At 46.2% G+C, this 17,007-nt stretch overlaps 1 protein-coding gene across 2 annotated transcripts in view; it reads right to left on the bottom strand.

Moving 5' to 3' along the window:
- Positions 1-11,787, bottom strand: part of IFT43 (intraflagellar transport 43) — a 59,579-nt gene extending 47,792 nt beyond the window's left edge. The window contains exons 1-3 of one of the 2 annotated variants that reach the window (XM_048855587.2): positions 11,668-11,787; positions 10,762-10,854; positions 4,839-4,859 (exon numbers count right to left, since the gene is read on the bottom strand). In XM_048855587.2, coding sequence (XP_048711544.1) covers positions 4,839-4,859; positions 10,762-10,854; positions 11,668-11,718 — 165 coding nt within the window. In that variant the 5' untranslated portion in view covers positions 11,719-11,787. The remainder of the gene's footprint in view (positions 1-4,838; positions 4,860-10,761; positions 10,855-11,667) is intronic. The other variant, XM_048855588.2, reaches the window with a different exon arrangement.
- Positions 11,788-17,007: the final 5,220 nt, after the last annotated feature.

The raw sequence follows: 17,007 nt of genomic DNA, 5'->3' as shown, positions 1-17,007 counted from the left end.
TATACAGAAAGGTCCCTTTATCAGCTTGCTCCTCCCTAGGGCTATGTACTGGTAGCAAATGTTCACATCCAGCTATACCCCTCCATCAGCTCTTTTAGTGGGCTTAGGATGGAAGCATTCAAAGCATGAAATAAACGTGTGGAAAAAAATCTTTTAATAAAACTATTTCCCATGGGATGCTCAGTGTCTGTCCCTTCTCCCCACCCAGGGAGCTGCTGAGCAACTCAACAGCTAGGCCAGTTGAACAGGGAGGATGCTACAAAAAAGGCTGGGGAACATGGCTGATTAGAAGAGCTATTTTGGTGAGAACGAAGGAAGATGTCATTGAAAGGCCAATAGAGAACCTCAGCGGGCTGAAAATAACTGCCCTGCTGGCTGGCCACTTGGGGTTCCGGGGGGAGTGGGAGAGAGGCAGTACAGGGCCTTGGGGAGCACCAGGTCATATGATGCTGGGGCTCACACTGGAGAAGTTGGCCTAATTAGGGAACATGAGTTAGTTGCATTTTTCAGATTCCTCCCGAAGAATCTGGCCAACTTCCAGCTGAGCAGGCCCAGGCATGGCTGGGAGTCCAGTATGTCTGCAGGCAACAGAGAACCACATGGAAAGAGAAGCAAGTCCACTTCAAAAATATACAGGTGTAACAGCCCATGACTTCCGAAACACTGGCTCCCCTCTGGTGGATGATGCGTCTCCTAATAGCAGAGGATAACAGAATCCAGATAGCCAGCAGAATCTTCTGGACATGGCAGGTAAGTTCAGCCCAGTCCAGGACAAACATGTTTGCCAAGCAAATCTGGGAGGGAATTCACAACTGAAAACACCGCCAAGAAACACAGCCTTAGAGCTGGCACTTATTTCTCTCGGGCTCTGTTGAGATGCCTCTCACTGTGAGAGCTATCAACTCCCACACCAAACCATGCAAAGCTTTGGTAGCATGTCCCATACCAAGAGGGGTTAGCCTTAGCTGAGGGCTCCTCCACAGTCAGAGCAGAGGGTATTGGGAAAGCACCTAGCACAGAGCTGGTGCTTCCTCAAAATAAATAAATAATCCCCCATTGGGATAAACCCACTGCTGGCCATATGCAACAATGGGCTCAAAAGCATCTTATTCGGCCTTCTGTAACTCTCAGACTGGAATGCCACAGGGTCAATATTTAGGTTCTGAGAAAGTTTGGAGGTGGCTAATGGAATCACATTAGAGTTTACCATGTAAACAGGGCTGGGAACCCAAATACAGAGCGAGGTGCTTGAACAAGAACTGAGCAAGAAAACAACACTCTTTCACTTTCTGCTTTCTCTGATCCTGCAAAGTCTCACCCAGGTGAGCAAGCCTTAGTCACACTAGTAATGCTACTGATTTTAATGGGGCTTCTCACCTGCACGATCAGGCCCGTACTAAGTTATACATGTAAAGTACTTTGCTTTATATTCTCCTCATCTGTTTCCAACAATAGCTCACATTATTAATCATGACTGCATTCCTGATAATGACCAGTTTAATTTAAATAATAAGCAGCACTTTTCCAGCTGCTTGACTAATATTAGTCAATCTCCACTCAACATTATCCCCACTTAACAAAAGGGGATTAAGGCACAGATTGGAGAAGGGACTTGTCCAAGGTCACACACCAAATCTGTGGCAGAGCAGGAACAGAACCAAGGAGTCTTGGAGGACTAAGAAAAGGAGTGGGAACCAACACACTTTGCCCCTCCAGATTAACTATGTTCTCTTCCTCACCACAAAGCCAAGATACTGGGATAGACCCTTTATTATTCCATTGACCAACCTCACATCTCTTTGCTATGTGTCCTAGGCAGCCTTGGAAAGCGCAGCCCAATGACTGGTTGAACCTGGCAGGCATTCAAATCTGAGCCAGGGGATGCAGAACACATCCTGGAGCAGGCAGACGGATGGAGGGCAGGACTTGAACAGGCACATTCACAGAAAGAGCCCAAATGCTGCTGGTTCAATAATCTTCAGCCCCCAGTGGGGAACATAGCTAATACAGGAAGAGCCCAGATTATAAACACTCAGTGCAGCCCAAAGGGAGTTCAGAGAAGGGCTATATGAGTCATCAGGGCGATGGAGGGGCCAGCTTCAAACTGATGATTAACAAAGCTAAGTATTTCAGCTTGGCTGAGCAATGACTAAGGGAGGGACGTATTGTAGCTGCAAAAGTCTGTGGTCACACTTGATAGTTAGGTTTCATTTATAATAGTCTTATAAAGGGTTAATAAATGATAAATAGAGATTATAAACATTTTATAGACACAAGTAGTTGGCATTACAGATGATTATAAGCCACTTACTGATCCATCAGACCCTACAGCAATTAACCATTTATTTTCCTGTTATAAAATTATTTATAAATGTAACCTCAATATAAAAAATGACCAGGTATCAGAAGGGTGTAAACCCTAGGGAGGGAAGGCCAGGATTTAGGCCAGGTGGTCCTAAAGTATTTCATAGCAATGATCACTTCTCACTAGAGCAATCGCCTCCTTGACACCTCCTCTCCCTCCCATCACACATCATCTCTGTAGCAACAACTGCTCACATGGAAAAGTCCCCTCAGGAAAATAATGTTAGTTTATTTTAATGAAATGTAGCAGCCAGAAGGAGCTAGTACCATGTGACCAGGCAGCTCTCCAGATTCCCAGCAAGTGCTCAGTAGGACCTGGCTTGGGAACTGCTGATCTAGGGTGATACAGGGGGATGTAATTAGATCTAACCAGAAAGAATTAAGAGGATGAAGATTTAGGCCGATTCTCTTCCCAGCAGCAAGAAGAAAGCCTGTGGAATCATCCCCCAAGGGAAGTCCCATCACTTGAGACAGTGAAAACGACTTGGGACACAACCCTGGGGCTTCTAATATAGGGAACAATCCTGCCCTGACCTAGCAGGAGAATGGGTGAACTAGGTGGATCTTTCTTACCATTAACTGTTATGATACTATGAAAAGAAAATTGTGAATTGCAGTGCTGTTTCTCTCCATGACTGGCATCAGGCCAACTGAGAGTAACATCCTGTGGCCAGAAGTAATGAGGTGAGAGGCAGAGTTTCCTTCCTGGACTTTAGCCTTCACGCATAACCCCTCCAGAATGGGACCTCATACAGGCTTCCTAGGATTGGAATAGAAAACCCAAAGAAAGAGCTGATCCCCCATAGCTTTGATTCAGCAGACAATTGACAAGTGAGGACCTGGTAACCGGTGGTGTTCTGACTGTTAAGTGGCAGACACAGTCATTTCACTGTTGAGCTGCCTCATGCACAGTAGTTCCCATCACATTCAGAGGGCTTGACACCAAGCTACTAAACACCCTCAACTCCCACAGACTTCAGTGCAATCAGCACCTTGTAGGATCAGGCCCAGAGGCACTGGCCTTAGGAAGAAATTCACATGACAGCAGACCAATAAGATACCGTGTTTATCAGCTGGTATTTAACCAGATAGCTCAGAGATGCCTTGGGAGGAAGGCAGCATCTGCTCTGAAAAGACATTTCTGTTTGGAGAGGATGCAACCCATTTCCCCCTCATCTCTGGACTGAGGCAGGAAGCACTCCTTCCAAGCTTTGGAGCTCAGCAGTACTGCTGGCGGTGAGGGAGAAGAAAGGAGGGCCACTCCAACTTCCCTCCAGGGCTCAGCCCCTGCAGAATGCCCAGCTCCTTCTGGCGAGGGGAGCGAGAGACCAGCTAGGACATGCCACGCTACCACTAGGGTATTGGGATGGTGTTTTCTCCTCTCTACCTTTCTTCAGCTAAAAAAAGCATTTGCATATCTAATATACACAATAAGCAGCTTTAGCCAGGAGGACTGGGCAATAGTGACTCCTGACATAGGCAGAAACTACACAAGACTCGTAACTCTGAAGCTTTTCAGAAAATTCAGAAGCATTTCCAAGCTTCCCCCCAGGAAACAATTGCCCATTTGATGAGTTTCTAGTACATCCTGAACAGCAGTCAGGACTCCCTTTTCTAAATGAATGCTCTGAAATTTACAGGAATGCCTTTTAGTTATGGTAAATCCATACAGGAGAGCACTACTGAAAATGCAGCTTCCTTCATGTAACTCAGGAGCTCAGCACGAAACCCAAACTCGCCCGATTCCCTCCAGGCGATAACATTTCCCAAGGAGCCAGTGCAGTGAGAACGCAAGGGGTGCAACCAAGTTCCCGGGGCAGAAGAATATCACAAAAAGGGTACAGGCACACATCCTAGCTAAAACCCAGTTTGTCTATTGACTGGCCTCCTCCAGCAGGACTCAGTGACTCCTAAAGGGGAGCTTTCACACTAGGGCATCCTGCCACGCATACCATAGATTAAATCAAAACCCAGTCTCCGATCTGACACCCTGGTCACTAATTGCTGATATAAAGAAAAGGAGTACTTATGACACCTTAGAGACTAAGGTGCCACAAGTACTCCTTTTCTTTTTGCGAATACAGACTAACACTGCTGTTACTCTGAAACCTGTCATTAATTGCTGATATGTTTTTCATTGAGGGCATAGCACCTTCCCAGCTCCTCTACTCCCATTGGCTTCAACATGGAATCTGATGTCCCCACCATTTCTGTGGCAACATGCATGACTGTAACCTTAGTGCAGGATGCAGCAGCTACGAAGGAGGGAAATCCCTATGAAAAAAAGGATAGCAGTAAGAGCCAAGGGAAAGCAGGCGAATCATTGAGCCTGAGGCATGAGACTACCATCTTTTATTCTCCTGTGAGAAAGTCCCTTTTAAAGCAATCTTCACTTGCATTGACAGGTTAGCCCTGCCAGTTCCCCTAGGAGAAGCCAGCATCTACCCAGAAGCCTCTAGTCCCACAAGGTCTACCTTTTCCTCAGTGTCTTCATCCTAGAATGTGATCAGCATGGGAAAAAAAAAAAAAGAGAGAGAAAGAAATTATAAAAAAGAATACCCATAAAAGGCCCCCCAACACAAGTCTCTGGATTTCAACTTGGAACGAATAGAAGCAACACCTAAAGGACACTGTGCGCCTGCCACACACCTTCTGTAATCTTTCACACCTGGAGAGAGTGAGTGTCAACTCTCCCCACTCACCGTGGTGGCATTTTACATCTGCTTTGTGTGGGTGTCAGTGAAATAGACCAAGACAGGAGAGAGTTTGGCCATGCACATTCAACTGCAAAGGAAGCAGGAAGCTGCCACAAACCAGATGCCTGTCCAGGAACTGCCTAAGGAGCAATCCAAGTTACAAACAAACAAGGCCAACAGAGAGTAGATAAAGTCATTTCTCTCTAAAGAATGAAAAGTCCCAAACCACACATAGGTGCAGGGTAGTGGTGAAAAGGGGGTTCTACAGAATAAACACATCTGCAAGAGCACCATAGCTCAGAAAGGGCCCCAAGTCACACAATTGAGTTATATATGCAGGAGGCTGCAGCTATGCATCCTGGAGCCACTGCCTCCTGAGCATGACTAGAACCCCTACAGTATCATGCAGAACCACAGTTACATTACCCACACAGATTTCATTCTTGGTGCAAATGTAACACTGACAGACTCTGGTCATCAGTGGGCGGGATCGAACCTGGGATTTTTGGAGCTAAATGCATGAGTCTCTATTGCATGAGCTAAAAGCCACACAGCCCTTAGCTAAGGCTGTAGCAGACTCATTAATCTCTAAGTGGTCATCCGATGAAGTGAGCTGTAGCTCACGAAAGCTTATGCTCAAATAAATTGGTTAGTCTTTAAGGTGCCACTAGTACTCCTTTTCTTTTTACTAGAGGGGACAGAACATCACACCCAGGAGATGTGTGGATTACACACATGCACCCCCTGCACAGGAGATTGGATTATTTCAGCTAGCAGTGTCCACTGGGGTCATATCTGTGTCCTAGGTGCGCTCATGCACCCACCCCCCCGACACATACACTCCTGAGGGCATAAAAGGCTCAGGAGGCCCAACCATCCCTCAGTTTCTTTGCCAGTATAGAACCCAAGTGGCATAGGACTCTATAGTAATGGGAAGAGGGAGCAGATCATAGACTAAATGTGAACATCACATCTAAGAACCACAGTTCCTGCAAAGTTAGTAACCTTTCTTTTTCACGTGATTGTCCACATGGATTCCACTTCTGGCTGCTCCAAGGGAGGGGCCATTATATCACATGCCCTGTCTCAGCATAGGAGAGGTCGATACAAGGCATACCTCTTAAACCTAGCATACTGGTGACTCCAAAGGAGATGCTTTGGATATCACCACTTTCAATTTCTCAAGGATAAGTGACCTAGTGCCAGGCCCAGCAATCAGTCACTTAGTCTTTGCCAAAGTAGCAGGTGCCACAGAGCTAGTCAGTACTGAGGCGCACGATCCTGAAGCTCTGAGTGCAGACGCTACAGGTACTCAGTCATTCAGTGCCAGGGTGGGTACCAAGGGCAGCGCAGTCTGCCAATTTAGTGAGCACTGCACCTGCTGTCTTGGAGGTCAGCACCAGGACACCAGAAGGAGCCTTTCTAAAATTATGGCTCTTAAACAAATGAGCCCAAGACAAGAGTCTAGTGACTCAGGTGCCAGGTATGGTATCATAAATATAAAGAAAAGGAGTACTTGTGGCACCTTAGAGACTAACCAATTTATTTGAGCATGAGCTTTCGTGAGCTACAGCTCACTTCATCAGATGTTTACCGTGGAAACTGCAGCAGACTTTATATACACACAGAGAATATGAAACAATACCTCCTCCCACCCCACTGTCCTGCTGGTAATAGCTTATCTAAAGTGATCAACAGGTGGGCCATTTCCAGGACAAATCCAGGTTTTCTCACCCTCCACCCCCCCACACAAATTCACTCTCCTGCTGGTGCTAGCCCATCCAAAGTGACAACTCTTTACATAATCAAGTCGGGCTATTTCCTGCATAGATCCAGGTTTTCTCACATCCCCCCCACCCCCATACACACACAAACTCACTAACTTGGATTTAAACTTGGAGAGTGGTCAGTTTAGATGAGCTATTACCAGCAGGAGAGTGAGTTTGTGTGTGTATGGGGGTGGGGGGGATGTGAGAAAACCTGGATCTATGCAGGAAATAGCCCGACTTGATTATGTAAAGAGTTGTCACTTTGGATGGGCTAGCACCAGCAGGAGAGTGAATTTGTGTGGGGGGGTGGAGGGTGAGAAAACCTGGATTTGTGCCGGAAATGGCCCACCTGTTGATCACTTTAGATAAGCTATTACCAGCAGGACAGTGGGGTGGGAGGAGGTATTGTTTCATATTCTCTGTGTGTATATAAAGTCTGCTGCAGTTTCCACGGTAAACATCTGATGAAGTGAGCTGTAGCTCACGAAATCTCATGCTCAAATAAATTGGTTAATCTCTAAGGTGCCACAAGTACTCCTTTTCTTTTTGCGAATACAGACTAACACGGCTGTTCCTCTGAAACCTGTCATAAATATAAAGGGAAGGGTAACCACCTTTCTGTATATAGCGCTATAAAATCCCTCCTGGCCAGAGCCAAAACCCTTTCACCTGTAAAGGGTTAAGAAACTAAGATAACCTCACTGGCACCTGACGCCAAATGACCAATGAGGGTCAAATCTGGAAGGGGGGGAACAAAGGGTTTGTCTGTCTGTGTGATGCTTTTGCCGGGAACAGATCAGGAATGCAGCCTTACAACTCCTGTTAAGATAGTACGTAATCTAGCTAGAAATGCGTTAGATTTCCTTTTGTTTAATGGCTGGTAAAATAAGCTGTGCTGGAGGGAATGTATATTCCTATTTTTGTATCTTTTTGTAACTTAAGGCTTTCCTAGAGAGTTCTTTATGTTTTGAATCTGATTACCCTGTAAGGTATTTACCATCCTGATTTTACAGAGGTGATTCTTTTACCTTTTCTCTAATTAAAATTCTTGTTTTAATAATCTGATTGATTTTTCATTGTTCTTAAGATCCAAGGGTTTGGGTCTGTGTTCACCTGTACAAATTGGTGAGGATTCTTATCAAGCCTTCCCCAGGAAAAGGGGTGTAGGGCTTGGGGGGATATTTTGGGCGGGAGGGGGAAGACGTCTCCAAGTGGGCTCTTTCCCTGTTCTTTGTTTAAAATGCGTGGTGGTGGCAGCATACGGTTCAAGGACATGGCAAAGATTCGTACCTTGGGGAAGTTTTAACCTAAGCTGGTAAGAATAAGTTCAGGGGGTCTTTCATGCAGGTCCCCATATCTGTACCTTAGAGTTCAGAGTGGGGAAGGAACCTTGACAGATGGTGACCTGTACCTTGGCTCATCTCTGGAGCAGTGCTCCTTTCTGCCGATCAGAAGTCGTTAACACAGACGTAGAAGTGGACAAATGAGGCTCTGAGCAGATGTTACCCAGGAGCTTGTGGTGGAATCTCAGCCCACCAGGGTACTAAGAGAGAGAGGCACTAAGAGAGGCACCAGCAGACGGCCGAGGCCTGGCTGAAGCCTTCTCCTCAGTATGTGAGGAGGCTTCCATCAAATTCTCAAGGAGGAACAGCTTCAGGTTGGCTTCCCTCCCACAGAGTGCACCTGGAGTAAGAGTGACAAATGGAACATCTCTCTTGGATGGACTCTTCTCCAGGGCAGTACCGTAATAACTGGGCCTACAAATCTACCCTCATTGTGAGCTCAAAGAGTGAAAGTTCATAAAATGTCATAACAACGTAACAAATGTGAATGGGGAAAAAAGTGCAAAAGTGAGACAAGACAGACTAAATTAATCCAAATAAAAAGGCCTACTAATATAATTCAAGGACAGTGTTAAGATCTCACCTGGTAAACAAGAAAAGTGTTGTACTGGAAATCAGTGGACCCAAATTAGCATGTCAGAAATTAAGCCTAATTGGTGAACAAAATAATGAAAGGATGGGCTATTCACCCATCGCTCCCCTTTCAGGGTCCTTAAAACAGAAGACTTTGTGGGGAAAATCAGAAGCTGTCTGAGAACACTGGCTGGGTGAGGGATGGGTGGACCAGAAGAAATGAACTTCACCATCATGGCTGCCACTTGCATTGTCTCCTGGGACCCCAGGATTCACTGTGACCCACTGGACCTTCATCGTCCTGATCCTGAAAAATGTCCTGACCAGATCTAGCCAGAGAAAGGGACCCAGATGACAATCCCAACCACCACCTGGGATGTGAGACAGTCACCTTCCCACATGTGTCCTTTTTCCTCCCCATCTTATTTCTTCTCTTTCCTATCCTTCTCTTTTTGCCTTCTATCTCAAGAGGAGCCTGGCTTTAGCCAGCCAAGACTGAATATTCTGCATCACTGCTGTGAGCATGTGACCAAAAAGAGGCAGCTAAATTCAATGCCCTAAGCAGCCTAAAGCTGGTACAAGTTTGCCAGGGTCTCAGAGTGGCCAATAAGATTGCATGCTGTGCCTGTGTTTTTCCGGCTGTGAGGTTGCAGGTGAAAGTCAATACCACAGACAGAAGTTGCATTTTCTATCATTGTTGTTCTTTTCTCTCCCCTATTGAGTGGGTTTGTCTTCTAGGAAACGGGACTGGACTTTAACACCAAGAGCAATAACAACAGCTCCAGCCCATCTCAACTAAGTTCTCTTTTTCCCCAAAAAAGAATAGTTATTGCTATCTTTAATACCATCTAAAAGACCATCAAAGGGGCTGGCAGGGGGTTTCCTTCCACAAACTGTCTCCAGCTAAATGGAAAGGGAACAAGAGATGTTGTTAAAATAAAATCTTTATTTAAGACTTTACATTTCAAAGGCTTTAACTGTTTTTCCTTCTTTTCTGTATCTTTAATAAAGAGCTTTAAAGATATTTAATGGTGTATTTGCCATGGTTCTAAGCAGGCTGAGGTCTTGGTATAACAAACTTTGTGTAAAACTGTTTAATGCCGGACAGTGACAGGATCATGTTAACACTTTTAACTCTTTGGGCCCATACAGTCCATCAAAAATTAATACAAACAGCAGAGTAGGTACTGGAAATGTCCATCATTAATAGGCATCCAAGTGCCACATGAAGGATGGGTCTTAAAGCCTAATGACTTTAAGCTTCTGCCATGACGCTAGTACCCTGGGTAGGGGAGGGGACTCAGGTCTAACAAATTGAAGGAAAAAATTATATACAGTTTTTACTAACTAAAAACTAATTTAATTAAGTCACTACCTCTTGTTTTAACTAACACCAGCACCGTGCACAGAGAAAGGGCAGACACTGCAGGGGTTCCATCCCACTGCCCTGGATGGTAAGAAGGTTTGAATAATGATGGTTGAGCCCCCTCAGACCTTTTTTGCCCTGGGATGGAACATGATGGCACCTAGGACACAGGCCCAACAGACACTGATGGCCAAAAATCTGATCTTGTAAGCATGGGGTGCATGAGCAACAAAAGTAGAATCCATGCGGGAAAAGATCACTCGAAGAAAGCAGCTACATTCATCACACTGCTTTTTGTGAGGCACTCCTGTGCAGATCCTCTGATTCCCCCATACCAGCATGTTCCATAACACCATGCACATCTCTCCCATGGGAAATCATCATAGACCATGTCTGCCCTCCCCCGTCCCAGTACGGTTACACATGTTGTAGATGCTATGACTGCACTCAGTCAGACATTCAACAGCACAGTAATGGGAAATACAGAATGGCACTGTGGGCCCCAGCAATAAGAACAAGACTTAGCCAGGGGTAGACCTTAACTGGTGAAGCAGGACCTTGCAAGACATGCAGAATCCTCTGTAATGGGCAATGTCAGATTTAAGTGGCACCTTATGCTGCAGGCATGTTATCCTGTCTATGGTACCCACCTCTCCAGTGGACGTGGCAGAGGAATTCTTCCTGATGAGACGATTCTCCTCTGGAAAGGAATCCTGACGGGCTCGTCGGCCCATCTTTGCCATCTGGGGGGTGGAGGAGGGGAGAGGTAGAGAGCTCGGTTACTGACAGTAGCAACTTCAGGGAAGCATGAACATGGTGACGGAGAGAGAAAAATAGAATCCAAATAACTTCCCTAATGCAACATTAGCACGGCACTGTTCGACTCACAAACAGGCCAAACACAATACCAGCACCAAGACCAAGCATTTGTTCACTGCTCACACAGCCTCCTCTGAACCGTCTTCCAAGTGGCCCCCTTTGCATGGCACGCACTCCCTGAACTGATCTACAAGGCCAGTAAACTCTCCTCCAAGTCCCTCTTCCAGGCCCACCTCACCAGCAAGGTGCATTTTAAAAAAAACAGCCAATTGGCAACAGCATTGGGGGCAGCTGGGGAGAGCCATCACTTAGATTTATTTCTGTAAGGACAAGATCCATCAGATGCAGATGAACGCTGTATACTGGCGGGGTGCATTCCTCTCCCTCCTCCCCCAAGCCCTTTGGATGCCGTGGGTCGCCTTTGACCGGAGGTCAAGGCAGGGACTGGGTCTCCTCACGTGGCTAGCGGCGCCCCGGGTGGGGTCACAGAGGGCGGGGGTGGGGGGAACAGCAGCGGCCCGGGGTAAGGGGCGCAGCGCCGGCGGCGGGGCAGAGCCCCCGGCAGCGGGAGGGGACGGAGGAGGCTCGGCGGGGCCCACCCTCGCAGCCCGCCCTGGGCCCAGCCGCGGAAGCAGCCCTGCCCCCCGGGGAAGCGGGAGAGATCTCCAGCGCCCTACTGAGCCGGGGGCGGGCTGAGCGGTCCCTGCGGGCTGCCCCCCGGGGGCGGCCCCTCTTACCCCGACTCCCGCCCTGCGCGGCTCCTCGCCCAGCCCCAGCTCGGCCTCCATCCCGCAACTGGGCCTCGCTGGAGCTGGGCCGGGCCCGCCTCCAGCGTCCTTAACAACCAAACCCCGCCCACCCTTAAAGGGGCCGCCGCGGCGACCCAGGGAGAAGACGGGGCTAATGGGGCGAAGCCTCTGCCCTCCAGATGCTCAAACACCTCTCCCGCGCGGGAGCGGCTCTCCAGGGCCGCCAGCCTCCCTCGCTACCCCACTGCCCCCCCTCGCCCGCCCCGCATTCTCCGTGGCTCTGATGCCCCCCCTTCTTCCTGTAACCCCATCTCCTGTTGGGGGATCCCAGGGCCCCTCTCGCTCCTGCTGAACCCTTCCTAACTGCTCATCACCACATAGAATCCACGGCACCCATCCCACCCCCGTGACACACAAGCCCTTTCTTCTGGGGAACTCCTTGTCCCCTCTCCCAAAGCTGGACCCATTGCTCCCAAGGGCCTGTCATTACCAAGCTCCCAAGGGTTCCTCTCCTCCATTTCTCAAGGGTCTGTTTACCCCCTCCCCTGATTCCCAAGGGCCCATTCCTGCTAAGCCCCAAAGCCTCAGTCTCCTCAACCCTTAAGAGTCCCACTCCCACCCAGAATTGTCCACACGTGCATTTAACTGCAAGCTCTTTGGTCACCTTCAGATATTTTGGATTAGTAACCATTTGAACATTTGACTGTAGGAACTACTCTTCTGGATCCCACCTGTGCTCCACCCAGTCCAATATCCCATCTCTGATAGTGGCTAGTACCAGATGCTTCAGACAGAGGAGTAAGAAATCCCTGCTGTAGGCAGATGTGCAGTCTACCCCCCACATAGGTCTCACCCTCAAGTCTAATAGTTAGAGCAGAGGTTCTCAAACTGTGATCCGTGGACCACCAGTGGTCCGTGAGCTCCGTCCAGGTGATCCGCAGATAGTTCCCTCTAAGGTGCGTGCCTGGGTGGACGCACACGAGAGAATGAAAGGCCACCCACCTAATTAGTGTAGCCACACAGGCATGGCTCCACTAATTAGATGGTTGGCCTGGACCCTGGAGAAGACGCACAGGTAAGGTGAGGTGGTGGCCTTGGGGGCAATAGGGGGTAGGTGGGAGGGGGCAGTGGGGTAAGAAGAGGGGGTGGGGGGAATTTGGGATGTGCAGGGCTGTGGCAGCCAGAGAAAAAGGAGACTTTCCCCAGCTCCAGGGCTGCAGCTCCTGGGGAGAGACAGCCCTCCTTCCCAGGCTCAGCTCTGTGGCTGCTGTGGCGGGGGAGAGACCCCCCTCCTTCCCAGCCCCAGCTTGGGGGCTGTTGTGGTGTGAGAGAGAGGGAGAGAACCCCCTCCTTCCCAGCCCCAGCTTGGGGGCTGCCACGGCGGGGGTGAGAGGGCACATCCATCACATTACAAAGGTAAGACTACTCATATTAAAATATGAGTTGTGTGCTTTTATTTGTAGAACAAAAAAATGTTAATTATTATTAAGGTTTTTTTTATATAGCACTTTTATCCAAAGCGCTTTACAATAGTTAGCTAACAGTACAAACAACATTTGGAAAGATCATTAAGTGGTCCACTGAGACCCTCAGGAATTTTCAAGTGGTCCATGAAAAAAAAATTTGAGAACCACTGAGTTAGAGATTCACTTAAGCCCTGAAGCACAAGGTTTAATATTCATTCCCAAATTTTGTCATTAATTATAACTCTAAATATTCTTGCTATCCATACAAAAATGCAGTCCCTTTTGAATCTTGTTAAGTTCTTGAGACAATGCATGCCAGTTTAACTACACATTGTTTAACAGATTATTTATTTTTATCGGTTTTGAATTTCCCACCATTTAATTTCATTGCCTGTCCCCTTTTTCCTGTGTTATGAGACAGAGAGAACAGAAGCTCCTGATCAAATATGCACTCCACTGAGACTTAATCAGCAGAGCACAGAAAGAACACAGGCTGACAAGTGACCAATATCCAGACCAGACTCTCAAGACACCACACTACTAGAAGAACCAAGTGCAAGACAGTATCCTGGCCTCACAAGACTTGAAATTCCTCCAACATCAATTCGCATGCAAGGTATACGCAAGACTTTGTGCAATACGAAAGCTTGAAAGAACAGCCATCACAAACCCAGAGGAAAATACCTTAGTAGCTAAGCAAATTAAGAGTTGGTCTACTGAAAAAGAAAGTGTTGGTGTTAAGTCATATACATGAGGATACAGACTTTCTGTGGGTATAACGGAAAGTTAATCGTGGAAGCAGATATGGTATTCATGTTTAATTTTGCTATCTTCAATATATGTAACTAAAGGGATGTTATAAGTAGCTTCCCAGTAGAGAGCATTATAGTATCCTTGTGTATAGGGCCATGTCTAGGAACTGAGAGAACTTTACTTTCAAGAAGTGCTTGATGAGAGAGGCCAGTATATGTGGAAGAAGTAATAAAGTCTGCATGTTGCACTGTCTCGGTTCTTTCTCCCTTTATGCTCACACATCAAACAGTTTCCATGGATATCTATGGGCCTGTGTGCAGAGGGTTATCATCCTACAACCTCCATGTGTCCTCATAATGGCCAAACAGTCAACAATTGTCATTTCAGGTAGTGAGAGAGAAAGGGCGCTCAAATGGATCTCAATTACTTTAAGCACCGTACTGTTCTCTCCCCTTCACCTCTCCCTTCACAAATTACACATAGGCAGGCTGAGGGGAAAAATTCTGATTCGTTGTTCATATGTAGCTAAAACTTCACTGTTTCTTCATAAAAACATGGTTGTCCCCTATTTGGGGCTGTGGTCTCTTTCTAAATTAAATGACAATGAACAATTGTTGCTGGTGTGATTGTTTAAAGGAATTATTATATATTCTACTTTTTCAGTTTTGGTCATTGTGCCAGGATTTCTCTGTACCATTCTTTTCTTTTTAGTGTGTCTGACTCTCACTTTATCTTATTTGTTTAGTTTCATCTTCACTTTAATAAAAATTAAAATGTCATTGCCCCACCCATCTGATACAGTTAGTCAGAACTGTAATATTTTATTTCAAGTACAAGTAAAAATTCTCATACATAAAATAACATTAATGGTAATATCCATCTGGTTTGAGAATCAGATCTGATTATACAGAACAGCACTAGTCTAGTCCTCCGCTACTGCTGCAGTTGAAAACTCCCTATGATTGGGCCTATTACTATATTTTGTTCCTGGTCCTCCTTCAGGCCTGATGGGTCTGGAAATTAACTACAATCAAACATTCATACCTGCTTCTTCTCCCAGATCATACTTTACTGCATATATATGCGTGCACTTGCTTTAATTAAATTAATCGTGGAAAACCCACATTCTACCATTGCAGTGGTACAGAACAATGAGAATAATATTTCCATCAAAAGCAATATATCCAGAAAGGCAGAGGGCCACATGCTTGAAAGGTCAGAGGCTTCAAATGCAACAGTGAAATATAATGTACCCACCGCGTTGTCTGCTTTGATCTCCTTAAGCATATCCTTGACTTGTACTACATCAACCACTGACTTGGATTCTGCAGTCAGGGCTGCCAAGTGCTAAGTATTTCTGGTGAAACTCACACTTAGTAGCCCTGCCACACTTCCTCACAGCTGGATTCTGACACAGATGAGCTGTGACTTTCCAGCAGTTGCTCCTCCAGCCATCAGGGACCACTCTGGTGCTTGCTGAACCAGGTGTCCTCCATGCTTCTTCACTGGTTGGATTGCAGCCTAAAAGGAGCGATCAGGACCAGAAGAGATGGCAATGGAGACACAAAGCGAGTGGCCTTACGCTGGGCCCAGCCTTCCCCATCTGCCCCAGGCATGTCCCACCCTCCAGAGGATCCAGCGCCAACCCACACAGCACCCACTCCAGGCAACCCAGCTGCCTCAGACTCCCCATTCAGTGGCCTCCTCTCCTTTCTCTGGAGATGGGATGTTGGGTGGGTTCTGGAATGTGCCTGGGGCAGCGGGGTGGAAGGGTGGTGGGGTACCAGTGGTGGATGCTTGGGGCAGCTGGATTCCTCCATAGATTATGGGGAGGATGGGCATCCAGCTGCTTCTTCTGTCACTGGTTCCCGCTGCCTTCCTCTGATCCCTGGCTGGCAGGATTGAGGAGCTAGGGTAGTAGAGGAAGAGGAGATAGTGGCTGGCACTGGCTTCTGCAGTGTATTTCGCAGCAGGAAGATCAGAAGAGGGATAGGGAGGAGAGAAAAATTACAATTTTCTTCCAGGGAGGCATCTCTGCACTGCAGCCCCCTAACGAGAACTCGCTCCTGTGACAAATGTCACCAAAGGAGTGGCTCCAAACCTGGCAGCTAAGCCTCTTGTGAAAAAAGTGATATTTTCTGCTTCCATGCTTTTCATTTGAGAAGCAAAATAGTTATGTTCGTGTAAGGAATCATAGATTCATAGACTATAAAGTCAGAAAGGGAGCACTGTCATCATCTAGTCTGACCTCCTGTATTATACATGCCATGCAACTTCCTTGAATTAATGCCTGTTTCAGCATTTAGAAAAGCTTAAGTCTTGATTTAAAGATTGCTACTAATAGAGAAATTGTCATAACTAAAGCTGGGCAACATTTTTTTTATCAAACTGACTTTTGTCAAAAGATGCATTTTGAGGGGCCCAAAACTAATCTTTGAATTTGGGTCCAATTTGACAAATGGTTTTGGTTGAAAAAAAATTCCAGAGTCAAAAAACTCTTTTGTTTTGACTTTTTGATTTGAAACAATGCTTTGATTTCAAATACAGCTAATAAAAAAACCCACAACACACCTACACATAAAAAAGGGCGAGACATCCAAAATGGTCAAAACAAATTGAAAAACAAAAGAAAAATGTATTTCAAGTTGACTAAAAACATTTCAGTTGATTTTTTAAATGAAATTTTTAGAATGTTTCTTTTTTATGCAAAATTTTAAAAAATTGTTTCCATTCAAATTGAACTAAAATGTGTTTTGGGATTTTTTGGTTCGGCTCTCAAACTGAAAAATGCATTATTCACTCAGCTCTAACCCTAATTATTGGTAAGATGTCGGAATAGTTAATTACCCTCACTTTTAAAAATCCGTACCTAATTTCACATCTGAATTAGCCTGATTTCAATTCATTTATTGTATGCCATGTTAATTTTGTATTGTTCTTGTTTCTACACCAAATTCTCAAGCAGTACTAAGTCAAATGCTTTACAGAAGACTAAGAATTACATCAACACTATTACCTTTATCAACCAAACTTGTAATCTCATCAAAAAAGATATCAGTTTATTTTGATAAGAACTATTTTCCATAAACCCATGATGATTGGCATTAAT

Source organism: Caretta caretta, chromosome 6 (genome assembly GCF_965140235.1).
Source record: "Caretta caretta isolate rCarCar2 chromosome 6, rCarCar1.hap1, whole genome shotgun sequence".
Lineage (NCBI taxonomy): Eukaryota > Metazoa > Chordata > Testudines > Cheloniidae > Caretta > Caretta caretta.
This window is presented reverse-complemented; position numbering and strand designations above follow the sequence as displayed.